The following is a 14,864-nucleotide window of genomic DNA, read 5'->3' as shown; positions in this document are numbered from 1 at the left end:
TCATCACATAGCAACATAATTTTGTTAAGGCCTGAGGTGTAATACTACGCTACAGTGAACAGTACACACACGATACACACACGATTATATATCTTTATAGACTTTATGTAAAGACGTATATAAAGTAAAGCCAAAGCAGCTCAATCATCCCCTAGTGACTGGCTGCATTATAGTCTTAAACCTGCCTCCTCCACGCTGGTGGATGGGACATGGGCCAAACTAAAAAGTCAAAGTACATTACAAATATAATTTCTCAAAGACGGTTTCTGTCGTTTTATGCAGTTCTTATCACACTGTTTCCGATAGGTTTTTATTTAATTATTTGATACTATGAAAACAGTGTGAAGCGTCCTGACAGACAACATAAACGCACAATGTCCGAGTGCATGTGTCGACACGACCTGGATACTGTGGCTCGATCCTCTGATCGTTGAAGTGCTCCAAATGACGTCATCGCCAGTGTTAATTTCTGGGGTCTTTTGGCTTTTAAATAGTATTTCTGGATAGTAGGAGGAGGTGGAGATGCGTCGTCCATCTTTGTATACAGTCTATAATACGCCTGGCTTCTAAGGTTACCGATTCTTACCATGTGAATGCTGAAAATAAAGTCTTCTCGCTTCGTTTCTCTAGCTTTCCTCAGCAGATAGTCCCTCAGTTGTTATGGAGACGGTTCGGTTGCACGTGAGTTGTGGTTTTTTAGATGCTGCTACATTTCAAAATGCCCTCTGAAGTTTTATTTTATTCACAAGTTTATTTCATTCATCGACCAAACCAAACAATTTAAAAGCAAACACAGAATCTCAAATCCTGAATGAAAAGGAGCAGAAGGAAGAATAATCGTACATAATATGCCTCTCTCTCAGACATCAGAAAGACATTAATTAACAAAGCAAATAATTCAATACAATTCAAAATGATGAGCGTGTGAATTCATAAGCACTTGGTTCTCACTAGGCTAAATTGAGCTCTTTAAAAACAAACAGAGAAGCATCTGAATATAACCTACAGAATATACCGTAAGGCTGCTGCTTTCATTATTCAAATAACGCTGTGGAAATTAGGTTTTAATACGTATTTGTGTTCAAAATGGCAAAATCACACACCACTGTTCTTAACTTCATTAATGTCCCGCTTTTCCAGTCACAGTGGTCCTATCAATTGCTGTGCAGTTGCTATGGCAACCCTGATTTCTTGCCTCTCTCTCTCTCAGTCCTCTCAAAGCAGCCTCCCCCAAACCTTAATGAATGAGGGGAAAGTTGTTTCCCTATTAAACACCATTATAAGCTGCAAATAATGTTCTTCTCATAAGCCCTCATTCTCAATTTGATTGCAGATATAGACCATATTATATATTATATTAAAGCAGCCACATAAATGGCTCGTGGTGTGAGGCTGTGTTGAAGAAATGGATGGTATATCCACGCGGGGATTAGTATTATTGATTAGGTTATAATCCCTGTGTTTTGTGCGTTTAAAAAAAGCTCTTGGATTATTCATGCGGCCGTCTCAATAAGCCCACCACCGGCTACGCATTCGTCTTTAGAACAAATAAAGGTTGATGGATCCTGGCTTCACGCGGCTCGGTAATGAACAGCGTTATTGCTCGGATAATGCCATACCAGGATATTCATCTCTGTCTCTGTGATATATTTGGGTTTGTGTGCGCTCACGTGCAACAACAACAGGTTTAAGAATGATCTCTATTACCTGTGTATATATTTACTACTATCGTCCTTTCGCCAGGCCTGTATTCAACTGGTCCCCTACTCCCAACTGAAGGAGTCTCTATACAACAGTGTGAAATACATTATCATGCATTAATGGAAACCCACTGTCAGATGATATCTGCGTCACCTCAGGCCTCTCACTGCTCTGTGGCATGTGTCATCACCCTGACTTATGGGCCTGGTTGGGCGCAGAGACAGAAAAAGGACAGGAGAGGTGGAAAGTAAAGTAAATATGGTGCACAGTCAACTTTATTGATACAGGCCAGTGGATAACCTTTTTTTGTCTCCAGGAAAAGCATTCAAAGAAAGGAGTTCTTCACCACAGTATATCAGGAGTGCGAGGACCATTAGCTGCTCCAGAACCATGAGTGCTAATGCAGATTTGTTCTTCACTGTCGAATCCTGCCACAAACATACGTCACATCCCGGCAACAAACACACCAAGTGAAGGGAAACTGTCCACAGAGGCTGAAGAAGAATACAGAAAGCTTTATATATATATATATATATTTAGATCTATATGTAAACATAACCTTTCCCCCATTACAATAAATATTTCGTCAGGCTCTAAATCTACAAAAAACATAGTCTCAAACTCTAAAACCATACCTAAAGATACCTGGAGTATTTACCTGGAATATAAATGACTTCATATGGAAGTGGGCGAATGACGATATTGAGGAATTCAGTGCATGTTCACAGTTTGTAGGCGCACATATTCGCCATCATACCTCATGAACCCAGCCTGTATGACACTAAATGTTGGTATGAGAAGGAAAATCAATGACTTTGAAAACATCTGAATGAACTCTCACTAGTTCTTGGTGACATCATTTGTCCGTGGATATGATTTATAATTACATTTAGAGATAAAAGGAAACAACAAGAAAGTTGCTTTGAATGTCTGGCCACGGGTAGAAAAGCGAAACCGGTGCATTCGGCTCTGACAGATCGCTGAAAAAATAGAGAAACACATTGGTTCATCTCACCAAATCCTTTTGATATCTAAGGCCTCCGGTATAAAAATGCAGGATTCGATTCCAGATTTTCATCTGCTTTGTCGCGCTCATGCCCGAGACATGCACTGCTGCCTACGATTTTTGAAAGATGTGCACGTGCTTCCTACCTGTATGTTTCATTTTGCTGCTGTAGTTCGTTTAAACCCAAGAGGAAGTGCTGTGACACTGATACCCTATAAAACAGTCTCAAACATCCTCGATAAGAAAGACCCCTTTTTTGCAAATCACAAAACAAAAACTCTGAGGGTCTGACTGAGCTACAAATCCATGAAACCCTTGGAATGTTTTTTTCCCTTGTTTGTACAGAAGCCGAGGCTGATTCAAAAAAACGATTGGTCCACTTTCTCCAGCATGTTACTGAGCCTTGAGTTAAAACCATTTCCCCAGATTCTTTAGGAAATATGCAGCAGTACAACAACAAAACAGCATCTGTGTCTCAAAATCTCCTCACGTCATCATAACATCTACTGTATGATGCAAGAACGTTATACATTATCCCTGAAAGAACACCAACATCAACACCACAGTCTGCCCTCTCATCTCGCTGTGCTCACGAGCATTTCTCAATCTGAGAAACCAGAAATATAAACTTTATTTGTCACAGAGGGTGAAGTCTCTACTTCTTGTGGATGTCCTCGTGCCTGATGATCTTGTAGGTGACCCAGTAGAAGACGTTGAAGATGAGGAAGGCCAGAGGAAACGCGGCCCTGGAGATCGTGTCTATCCTCTTGGCTCTGTCCACGAACTTCTTCCTCATGGTGTCTATGTCCTTCGGGACGGGCGGTTGGGGGTTCGGGGCCGGAGCGGCGTTCTTAACAGCTGAGCCGTCCTTTGTTGGCAGACACTGGCTCATCTTGTAGCCAGCGAAATTAAAGCGGCCCTCACGCATGTCCTCATCCTGAAAAAAACCCAAGCACATGTGGACAGAGTGAACAAACTAGCACAAAATGTATGCTTTACTTCTTAATGGTAAATGGGTTCACACGTATATTGAGCATTTCAATCTGCTTCCAGTTAGCATCTCATTCCGCATTCACTCAGGGTGAGTTCAGGACAAGAGTGAGGATCAAGAACCTGCTCTGCTTCCTGAGCTGCTGTGGTTCACTGAATTTACATGGACATTAATCAGCAGATATATGCAAATAAGAAAAAAAAGCAAGATAATATCATGCACCTAGAATGACTACTTACCTAATTAACTTTAATTCATTCAAATTATATTCATGTTACTCAGTTTCTAATATCTCTACAGCCATGTTAGCAGCTCTGACAACATGATAACGTTTAGTAGGCTGATATGAATTAGTGATGCATTTTTTTTTTTAATCAAATACCAAACTGATAGACAGTATACTATAAAGATGCATTTCCAGTTACTCCCACTATCCAGAAATTAAGCCAAAAATATCCTGGATACGAACGCTGCCATCTTGCAAATTTGAGCCGGACTCTGAGCTGTAGCGATCCAGAGGTGGAGCTGTGACAGTCTCGCTAATGTTTGACTCCATTTTTATAGCATGAAATAACTAACAAAAAACAAGCTTACAAACACTTGAACAAACATCTTTGAGAAAACATGGAGGAGGAAGGGTTTAGGACCTGTACCGCAGCCAGCCACCAGGGGGCGATTGAGACATTTTGGCTTCACTTTTCGGGAGGTGTCATGTCGTCCATCTTTGTGTACAGTCAATTGTCTTTGTCAGAGGATCAACAGAGTTATAACTATACATCAGTCAACCTGATCCCCCCTGTTGTCACTTTACCGATATTATTGTAATCTATTCTGAACACATGTCGCTTAATCAATGGTCAAATTTAGGGACAATCTATCCAATAGTTGACAATTCAATAGTGTACAGCAGTTCCATCACTAGATCAACACCTACATTGTGATTTAATAGTTTGAAAAACCAAAGACTTCTCCTTTAAAGACTTTGACTTTAAAACCTACCTTTTGATTCCTCCTTTGTCTTCGCCTCAGCCGAAGGAACTCCTTCTGTTGCCTGGAGACAAAATTAACCCCGGCATATTCCAGCAGTGCAGCAAATACAAAGAGCAGACACACAGCCATCCAGATATCGATGGCTTTCACGTAAGAAACCTGCGGGAGACAACAGATTTTCCTTCGTTAGATCGTCCAAGGTAACAACAACCTCCAATTCAATAGGAATTTGATTTGACTCGGAATATTTATTGATTTCTTTTTGCAGTTTTTCTCTTAATTTAAATCCTACACCTATTAGATCTATTCAGTGATGATTATTCCTTCCCTCCTCTTTATGTTGCTGATTATATCCGTCAACTGTGACTTCTGCACGCCTGTAATTAGAGAGGGTGTTTGCTAACAAGTGAGCTGCCAGTAATGTCAGTGAGTGCATGGACATAAACAGCAGGAAGTAATTACTGCTTTAATTACCAATACAAAGAGAATGGCAATAAGAGTTGGTTCCTTGATTCTAATCTGTTTCTTTCGAGGACTTGAGGATGAAGATGGAAGCGGTAATTCCTCTTCAGTGCGACCTCACATCTCCATGACGGCTGATTAGCATGTGGAGCAAACAACTCAGCGTTTTGAGGTGCTTTTTACGGCAGTTATTGTCTTTCTTGAGTCGAGCCGCTCGGAGGATGCTCTTCAAATATTTATCAGTGTACATGTGTCTATTATGTGAGAATCTCTGTCGGGGCCGAGGCCTCCTGAGTGTACATCTGCAGACTGAAGCGTGGAGAGCGTCTGATCATCAAGATCGGCCTCTCGGTGCCTGTAGGACCCTTCAAGAAATATGTGCATGGCAATTTAACCAGATTGAAAATAAGTGAGCACACACCGCTGCTGCTGTTGGTAATGTATATATTCTTTAAGATGAAAGCAGATTTATTCTATTATATGCTTTAATCTTTATTTTTTAATTATGTGCAGGGGTCTACTGACTGACTGATTGACATTCTAGTTACACTTGCTTTCAAAGTACATTTGGGTCTTTTAGGTTCCTATAGCAACATATATTACAACCCCTCTGTAATAAGTGTAATACAAATTTTGGGACTTGCAATGGTTTAGAATGAACATTTAGCATTTAAACATGTTCATGCAAGTAATGAATTAATGTCTGAACATCCTAGTGACCAAACTTGATCTATATAACAATATACATATACTTTAAAAGTACTTACTGGGATAAATGCAATTATGTCAGTCTAGTTACAGAACCTTTTACCATTAGAGGCTTTTATGTGCGTTCAAAGTAATGGACGTGTAGACTTGTATTAGACCTGCTGTGAGTTTACCAGTCTCGCCGTGAGGAGAATAAAAACCATTTCACCTTTGGAAGAGAAGCTCTGGAGCCGGAGCTTTGGGTGGTCATGGTAAGCACAGTGGTGATGCCCAGTGCCACTCGGGCAGGAGCAGCGTCCATGTTGATCCAGAAGGACACCCAGGAGAGGATGACGATCAGGAGAGAAGGGATGTACATCTGGATCAGGTAGTAGCCCATCTGACGCTCCAGGTGGAATTTCACTTCGATACAGGTGAATTTACCTGTAAAACAATTCAGACACGGGAGAACGGTCAGCTGTACGAAAATGTGAACCATAGGGTTTTTATTACATTGACAATTTGTGTGTGTGTGTGTGTGTCCTCTGACCAGTGTTGTAGTGTTTGGTGCAGTAGCCCAGCTCCTGCCCCTCCCTCATAATGAACTGAGGCAGGGTGAGCCCCTCTGACACCTGCACTGCACCGTTCTCCAGCCACTCAAAGACCAGGTCGTTCATGGTGTAGCCAACTAGAGACAGAGATGAGCGTCTGAATCAACATTTGGGAAACATCAGCTGATTTTCATGTTGCAGCGACAAAGTCAGTCCTTACAACTTTCCAGCTGCATCGTACAAGTTTGGACGTCCATCGGGAAGTTCTTCAGATCCATCGGGCAGGACAGAATGAGAGTCAACCTGGGATGTGAGACACAGTTAGAGTTAGATACAGAGAACTGATGACATCGTTATAATAAACATATGTTATTTGCCTCTTTTTATTAATTAATACAAATTGGGTTATTTTAATGATGTCATGAAGCAGCGAGGGATCATGGGAGTTGTCTTCACCACCACTGCTTTATGTGTATGACTGTGTGTGTGGTGGACCACAGCAGGAGTAGCTAATGCTTATGCTGGTGCGAATAGGAAAGAAAGAAAGAAAGAAAGAAAGAAAGAAAGAAAGAAAGAAAGATATCAATTTAGTGAACTTGTTCATTTTAACCTGAACAAACTTAGTTTATTTGTGTGTTACCAATTTATGTAATTTCTTAAAGTTGATTCAACAATTTACAAAAAAATATAGATGTAACACAGGTTTAGTTGTTTTTACATATTATGTCTTTAACTTATAATAATTTGCCTCAAAAATCAAATTAAAGTTGCTGTATTGTTTTTTTATTATCTCTGGATGGTGCCCTTCTTTCTCCCGTGTGATGGCCTCTGACACATGGTGCAGGATTCCCTTCAGCAGGTTCCCATCACACTTTCATTACTGCAACTTATTGTCTCTGTGATGCATCGTGGTCCGAAAGTCTGCTCCGCCGCCGTGTCATCTCTCTCATAAATGGAGAGTGTCTAACCGCCGCTCATCCCCCCCGCTGACCCGCTCTGCCTCCACACCTGCGCTCCACTTCTGCCTCGAGCTGCTCTCCAAATGGACTCTGAATCGATCGCTTCGTTCCAGAGAAAATTGAATCCTCTGCGCGATAGGAGTTGTATTGAAATGAAATGAAACATATTTTCATATCTTGTACCGAGTTTTGCTCAGCGCTCGAGCCGACAGGCCTTTGAGATGTTGTCCATCATGAGCTGGTGGCACGTTTCAAGAGTTTATCCACGACGATTTGTAATATTCTGGGCGGAGAGACCAACATGTTGACGGAAGTGGTTTTTTGGTTCAATCTCTGCTTTTGATTCTCAACAATGCCCCTGAGATGATCTTGCCCTCTTGCAATCAGCGTTCCTTTATTGAAAAAAATCTACATTTCACAAGCAGTGTCATTTCAAAGAGTGATCTTGATGCAATAGAATCCATTTTAAAGTGTACACTTTAGATTTACACTCTTTGATGTTGGAGAGGAAAAGTAATAAGTGAACATGTCCTGAGGTGATCATATGCATCACAGATTTGGCTTCTCTACATTTTCATCTTTCACCCAGCGCTGATTCTCTACCTCTGCTACTGTGGCCTACTACAAAAACAGATGGTGTAAAGTAGGATTACAGAAGATGACTATGTTCTTTATTATTGGTTTATTACTTAGTCTAGAGAAAGTCGTGACAATTTATCAGAGATATCGCCAAAAGCTAGAAAACTAGAAAATATTCCTGCATATGATAATCAATTTTCTAAATATTTTTTTTCCTCTATCTTTAATTCTTGTGTCATTTTAAATTGACAACATGTCCGGCACATCACCTGATGCTGTAGAGGACCGTCCCGTCCTTGAAGATCCGCAGCAGCTTGTTGTCGGTGGTGACGTCGTGGAAGTTGGCTCCTTTCTCGTTGGCGAAGAAGAGGTCGGGCTTCCATATGGAGTCCAACATGGACGGGTCCAAGTCGAGAGAGGAGTCTGGGTATTTGCTGTACGCCAGCCGAGGGTCATTCCACTTCTGCCGCAGGAAGATGTTCACCCTGTAATCCTGTGGACATGAAGAGCAGCGTTGCATGTTTTGCAGTGCAGCCATTGAAGGTCATGAAAGCATTCTGGTGATGAGCATTACTCATCAGTATCAGTATATTTTAATATATCATGCTCCTTTTGATGAGGTTGTTAAACCTACATCATCATGATTATTCCTATACACACAATGCAATTATCATGACATTTGTATAAGTTAATAGAACAAGCAAGCAACTACATCAATTCTGAAAAGGTCAATAACTTATTGATTTTTATGTATTTTCTCGAGTGGTTGAAATGTAACTCAGAACATTTATACAAGACCTGTGCCTGAGTACAAGTTTGAAGTATTTCCACTTTAAGCTACTTGATTTTTGTACACTTGTTGTACACTTTGTAGAATACTGGTTTATATGCAAATATAAAAAATGTGATATAAAAAATAATACAATGCTCCTGATTAAAGTATATTTTTCAGGTAATACTATTTCACTATCACTTCAGGAAATACACCTTCCAAACACTTTGTAACATTGACACATTTACAACTGTTGTGATGATACAGAGCATTTTGAAAAATAACACCACTAAGAACACGTGACAAATAATAAAATGGATAATGAGCAAAAAAATCATCATCAGTTTATCAGTACTACACTTAGTGTGTTTACTTGACCAGTTTGACGATCATCTCTAAAACAGTGACCTCATGATAACCTTTCATACCAATAATAATTAATCTGATGAGCATTAAAAGGAGCTAAATGATGCATTTGTAAGACGCTGATGAGGAAAACTGAGAGCGCAGTTAGTGGCGGTCTGAATGACACGAGGCTCAGAGTAATTGATATGTCACGATGATGAGAGGCCCTTATGTTGTTTGACATTTCATCAGCATATTGGCGGTTCCAGATAGATTATTTGCATGTGTCTCCAAAGCCGTGTAATTCCCTGGCAACCTCGTGAGCAGAAAATAACATCCTCCATTCACCATCTAAACTGTTATAATCACTCATTATGAATCATTTGATCGTGATGAGTTTCAATGCAGAGGTTTTATGTTCTTAGCCCCGTAACAGTTTGATGCTTTAACACATTATAGATGACGTTAGTTTAAACGCCCAACCCCCCACCACTCCCCCTTACTGGCTGCACTTAAAGTGAATTTCTAGTTGTTGAATGAATTATTAAAAAAATAGGACTGATATACTTGGTTAGCCAGTGTTTCTCAATTAGTTGAGCCTCAGGGCCCACATTTTCCCTGATTCATTAAATCGCGACCCAAATTTTTTAACCACACAAATGTATTTACATATACACGATGCTTTCAGTGGCTTTTCAGAACCTCTTAACTTGAACCTGGGAATCTTTTGTTTTGGTCCCTCTCTGTCATCAATATGAGAAAACCTAGATTTAATGTAGTCACTGTATTTTCGTTTTGCCATGTTTACATCTCATTGCCTTGGTGTTCACTGCTGATAAGCTGCCGTAACGACGGCTGCAATAGGCTACCAAGTCCTAAATCCTTCAAAATAAAAGCACTAAAGAGTGACTTCTTTCTGAAACTTTTTTTTCTTTCACACACAAACCAGCCCTGCTACCCAATTTTGTGTTGCAACCCACCATTCGAGAAACAAAAGATCTGGTCTGTGTACACTCATGGATCCGCCAATAAACTCCTTAAGGGCAAAAAACAAAGTCTCTGAATGAATGGGATGACAGAAAAAATAAATACATAAAGTTGCTCAGGTTGGTTTAAAAAAAGAAAACACAGGATGGTTCAGTCTTAACTCCAGAGCACGGATCACAGCGTAAGAACAAGTCCAAGCACAACGCTCAACTCACCATAGTAGTTTCTGCTATAGAACCAAAGCTGTTGATAAATATGTTGCAGGTAACATTAACGGGTGGACCTGAGGGATAGATAACACATTGACACGTCGTACAGGGCAGAAATCACACAGAAAGCCAGAGGAACTCACCATGGTCGTCTCTGTGACAGAGCCGAAGCTATTGATAAAAATATTGAGTGTAACGTTTACAGGGGAACCTGTGAAATGGAATGACAATGACATGATAAGGGGAAAAAAATAAAGAAGACATCATCGAGGACAACTGCAGGGTTTTGGAGCAGTGGGGTCCTTTAGTTTACAAGCTGTTGTTGCACCATGAATGTCAACACGTGTTAATACCAACGTGCAGCTCTTTTCACTTTTATTATTTAATGGGAGCTCGAGTAGTGAGCGGGGACACGTGGCATGCTTTGTTAAACCAGAAGCAAAAGATCACATGAAAGAAGATATTTCGCTCTAGAGACTAAATGGATGGTTTTAAATCTGAATATGATCATAAATAATATCACATAGAGCCAGCTTGTTATCTTTATACTGACGCGTAGATCTCTTTTGTGGTGATCTTTTGTGGTTAACTACTGTAAACACATCTTTTTTGTATCCTGTTCTTATAAATTCAACAGAGGCTACGTGCACACAAACAAAACACATACACAGTAATGTGGAGCTGCAACAATGGGCCCATTAATTGATTAGTCTTTAGACAGGAAATTAATTGGTAGCTATTTTAATGGCCGATTAAGAGACACTAGTTCCTACCTTCGCCAAGGAGGTTATGTTTGGTTTGTTTGTGAGCAAGATTATACAAAAGCAGATGCAGGATTTTTTTCCCCCTCATCATTTTAGTTGATTTATCAGGAATAATTAATGGGTCTTGGAAATCAGACATGTTTAGGGGACTGATAGAAATGACTGTGTGCAATTTCGTGGAGATCCAAATACAAATACGGCTCTAGTGATTTGAAATGCTGTTTCATAGTGGGACTATTGGACCTTGGCGGAGGTATGCTCTTTCTAAGAGACAGTTTAGTTATCAAATGTGAATATTTGCTGAGTTTTATTTTTGGTTTTTGGATCATCAGTCAGAAAAAGGCAATATAAATGTTATATTGCACATTAGGCCACTTTTTTTTTTTTTTATACAAAGATCTCACATTTGTTATTGTAAATTATAGATAATTTAATAATTTAATCAAAATTGTCCCAATACAATAATTTACAGTTAATCAAAATAAATAATAATTAGTTGCAGCCCCTCAATAATGTAGTAGTTCTGTGGGTAAAAATAACCATCATGCTCTAATGAGTAGTGTCGTTTTTACTCCACCGTGGCCTGAGCTGGATCTGTTTGCGAGGGTTGGCAGGTTTTGCCATTTAAAGTCACAGCAAATCTTTTTCTTCTCTCTCCCTCTTTCTGACGAGTGGAGTTCCCTTCCCCCCTCTCTTCATCAATATTGCAGAACACTTGGTAATAATATTTGCCTGGGTTTTGTTTTGTCAGGTGGCCGCATTTAACAGCAGAAGCAGGAAAAATAAAGCCTCTCAACAAACTCAGCAATGAAATCTAGGTCAGCCTTCAGAAAAACAGTTCAACGCGCTCTTCAAAGTGTGACTAGCAGGTTCACAACACATATCATCCGGGCTCCTGCAAAAGTGTTTGTTTTCTGGCTGTGGGGAGGGAGATTTTGTATGAGACAGGGAGCTTTATCCTAAACTACAGAGAGAATGTGAATTTAACCAGCAGGCTTTAGGTCTTTTAATCCCTGTGTGCTTTTTCTCTCAGAGAAACAGTTGCTCACACTTCACCCCTGCAAATGCCAACTGGTGTTAAACAGCCTGTGCTCCTCACATCTCGAGTCCAATTCAGCAGGCTTGTCCCTTCCTCCCAGACAGAGAGAGGAGATCTGGGCAATGAATATCTGAGTCTTACTAATCTATCCTGGACGGTCCCGCTATACTGGGGTCCCCAAACCCCCCCAACGAACACCCAGCCTGCAGTGCATGGTCCTGAGCCCCCAGGGGTCCAGCCTATCCTCTCTCCGCTCCGTTCCAGTGACAAATGCTGTGTCTGTCTCCAGCATCGCAGCACCGGCGACAACATCAGAGGAAGTCAGTGGCCAGCAGCTGTGCCACGGGGGGCTCCATCCATCATTTGGCCTGTCATGGTGGCAATCCCTGTCTGCAAGTACCAGTCTGAGACTGCGATGTCTGCAAGACCACCCCTCCTGCCTCTTTCTAAATGATCATCTAATGGAGATATGTATTCTATCACATATAATTTCAAATAAAAACAAGCATGCAATGTTATAATGAGGGTTAGTTCATGATCTAATTAAAGGAAGCACAACCTGGTGACTGTCAGTTGGAGTGATTGATTGTTCTTATCACAGGACTGGCAGCACAGTATCTCCACAAGAGATAACAGCAGGGGATCTCCAGATAAGTGAAAATGTCACAGTCTGGGTTTGTTTGCAGTTACATTTAACAGGGATGGAGATGCAAAAAAACTGTCCATTACTAGATGTAGACATAAAGGTGGTGGTTGTGGTGGGGACAAGACGAGACTCGGTGCGACGAAGTGTGTGAGGATTTTTCGGGAGGAGAAAGATGATAATAAACACACCTTTAAAATTCGGTCGTATTCGTGCATCATACCCGGACGTGCGACCCATGAGTGAGTCCAGAAAGTCTGATGGAGACATGTTGGAGGATGATCTGGAATCGTGCTCCTTGGCATCCACAACTCTGAAACCACACACACACGGGAAAAAAATGACAAATGTCAGAGCTCCAAATCCGTCATCAAAGCTTTGTGTGCGCACACATGGAGAGTGGGAAATGCGTAAAAGCGCAGATGAATTGTATGTGATTCGACGTCGTGGGCTTCTCCTTCAACATGCATGCAAGATTATCACGCTGACAACACAACATGCTGTAATTTATAGAGGTGAGATTACAGGAATAATATTGTGACGCCGCAGGATAATAGAAAATGACACCCTTCCCGTGCGTAAATTTCACCATCTATTCATTGATAGGGTATTTAGGGGCAGAAATTGAGGAATAAAAGGGAACTGAAGTAAATCTAATTCAAAGTGATAATCAAGCAATTACAAACTCGATCCTTGTTTCTGGAATAAAACCAGCAAACCCTTCTAATAGGGTCAATCAAAAGTCTAAATCAAGAAAATAAAAAAATAGTCTTCCATCGATGAACTTGGTAAATAAATGCCCTTACCTGAAGTTGTTTGTCTCCATGAAGTATGTCAATAAAGCTACCAAAACCTTGACGAAGGAGCGATTCATTCCTGGTGGTTTACCCATGTGCTCACTTTTCTATTTCTTCCATGTGTTTACATTGGTCAGACACATAATCCAAATAGGGGCACCGCTTTCTTCCTGACCAGGTCGTGGGCGTTTGCGTGTTCTCTTGTCACACAGCAACGATACAGGAGACATTCCTCACTGCGGCCACGGATCATACTTTAGTTTCACGAAACTCTCGGACTCCCGCAAACACATTTCTCGCGGCGGAGGTGAGAAGACGAAACATCCCGGTCAGGCGTCGAGAGGGACGTGAAACTCCAAAACGCATCCCCTCATGGCAGCTCTCTGGGTCGGATCCGGAGGAGATCTCGCTCCGTGGAGACGTATCCACAGCTGGTCCGTGCTGCCGGTGCTCGTGAAGTGAAGCCTCTGGCAGGTGGACTTCACCATCCCCGTGTTCAGGAATGGGAGAGGAACGCCTTTTCTCATTTCAGCACTTCAGACAGCTCCCGGTCTCCGTTACGCGCAAGCGCAAGGCTTAAAAGTGGTGGACGTGAGTTGGTTTTCAAGACCCAAAAAAACGAGAGAGTCGATTTTACAGAATCATATTCAAACACTGTCCTTTAATGTCATAACATAATTTAGATTTTACATTGGTTTGTCTTATGAGAAATGGGGAAACTCCCAGTGCGCACGTCTGGATCAGGTGGGTTTGGGAAATTCGTGTTTTCCAGTGGTGCAATCAAGAACCTGAAATTATATGTTTTTTGGTCATGTAGGGGTAGACTTATAATATCTATACTCTTAAGTTCACATACCCTGGCCCTTAGCTGAAATCACAAAAACACAGAGGGATGCTGATTGACATGTTTTACTCTGACATCACCCCTGGATGTATTTTTACACACTGTGCCTTTTTTTTCTTAGGTCCTCATCATTGTCTGTTTAGAGCAGGCTCCATCCTCACAGAGATATGAAAAGTGTAAACAAAGGACGCACCAGTGAGAAGCCTCTGGGAGAATATTTGGTACCCTGGTTGCCCTGGAAACAGATTTCCGAGGCACATCATTGCAAATGCTGAAAGGTTGGCCTCCCAGAGCGAGACGGAAGAGAGCTGACAGACACACAGACAGAGTCACAGACGGAGACAGCGGGAAATATACAACTGAAGCCCAAGGGTGGAGGGATGGAGGTTTTAGTAGAGGCCAACACAGATTCATTTATTATTGCTCCATTTTTATCAAGGTATAGGCCCACATAAGCTCCTGCCATTGATGCAGAACCTGGAAGCTGGCAGTGTGGGGATGTGAGTGGGCTGCAAGGCTTCACGACCACAGGCATGAA

The 14,864-nt window shown here is 41.3% G+C and overlaps 1 protein-coding gene across 1 annotated transcript; it reads right to left on the bottom strand.

Moving 5' to 3' along the window:
• Nucleotides 1-1,949: 1,949 nt before the first annotated feature.
• On the bottom strand, nt 1,950-14,025 carry glra2 (glycine receptor, alpha 2). Its single transcript, XM_035173745.1, has 9 exons — nt 13,492-14,025; nt 12,877-12,998; nt 10,246-10,313; nt 8,196-8,419; nt 6,609-6,691; nt 6,388-6,525; nt 6,067-6,281; nt 4,698-4,847; nt 1,950-3,644 (listed from the first exon to the last, which is right to left on the bottom strand). The coding sequence occupies exons 1-9, from the start codon at nt 13,575-13,577 to the stop codon at nt 3,363-3,365; spliced, it is 1,368 nt and encodes a 455-aa protein (XP_035029636.1). The 5' UTR covers nt 13,578-14,025; the 3' UTR covers nt 1,950-3,362.
• Between the last annotated feature and the right edge of the window lie 839 nt (nt 14,026-14,864).

Source organism: Hippoglossus stenolepis, chromosome 13 (assembly GCF_022539355.2).
Source record: "Hippoglossus stenolepis isolate QCI-W04-F060 chromosome 13, HSTE1.2, whole genome shotgun sequence".
In the NCBI taxonomy this organism is placed as follows: Eukaryota; Metazoa; Chordata; class Actinopteri; order Pleuronectiformes; family Pleuronectidae; genus Hippoglossus; species Hippoglossus stenolepis.
Note: the sequence above shows the minus strand (reverse complement) of the source record. Positions and strands in the feature narration are given on the sequence as shown.

What these genes read in the sequence shown, in the direction of transcription:
- glra2 (XM_035173745.1), bottom strand. Translation starts at nt 13,577, where the DNA reads ATGGGTAAACCACCAGGAATGAATCGCTCCTTCGTCAAGGTTTTGGTA. An exon ending in ATGGAGACAAACAACTTCAG is followed by an intron (nt 12,999 to 13,491) that starts GTAAGGGCATTT and finishes GTGTGGTTTCAG; the next exon opens with AGTTGTGGATGCCAAGGAGC. An exon ending in GACAAAGGAGGAATCAAAAG is followed by an intron (nt 3,645 to 4,697) that starts GTAGGTTTTAAA and finishes GGTTTTTTTCAG; the next exon opens with GATGAGGACATGCGTGAGGG.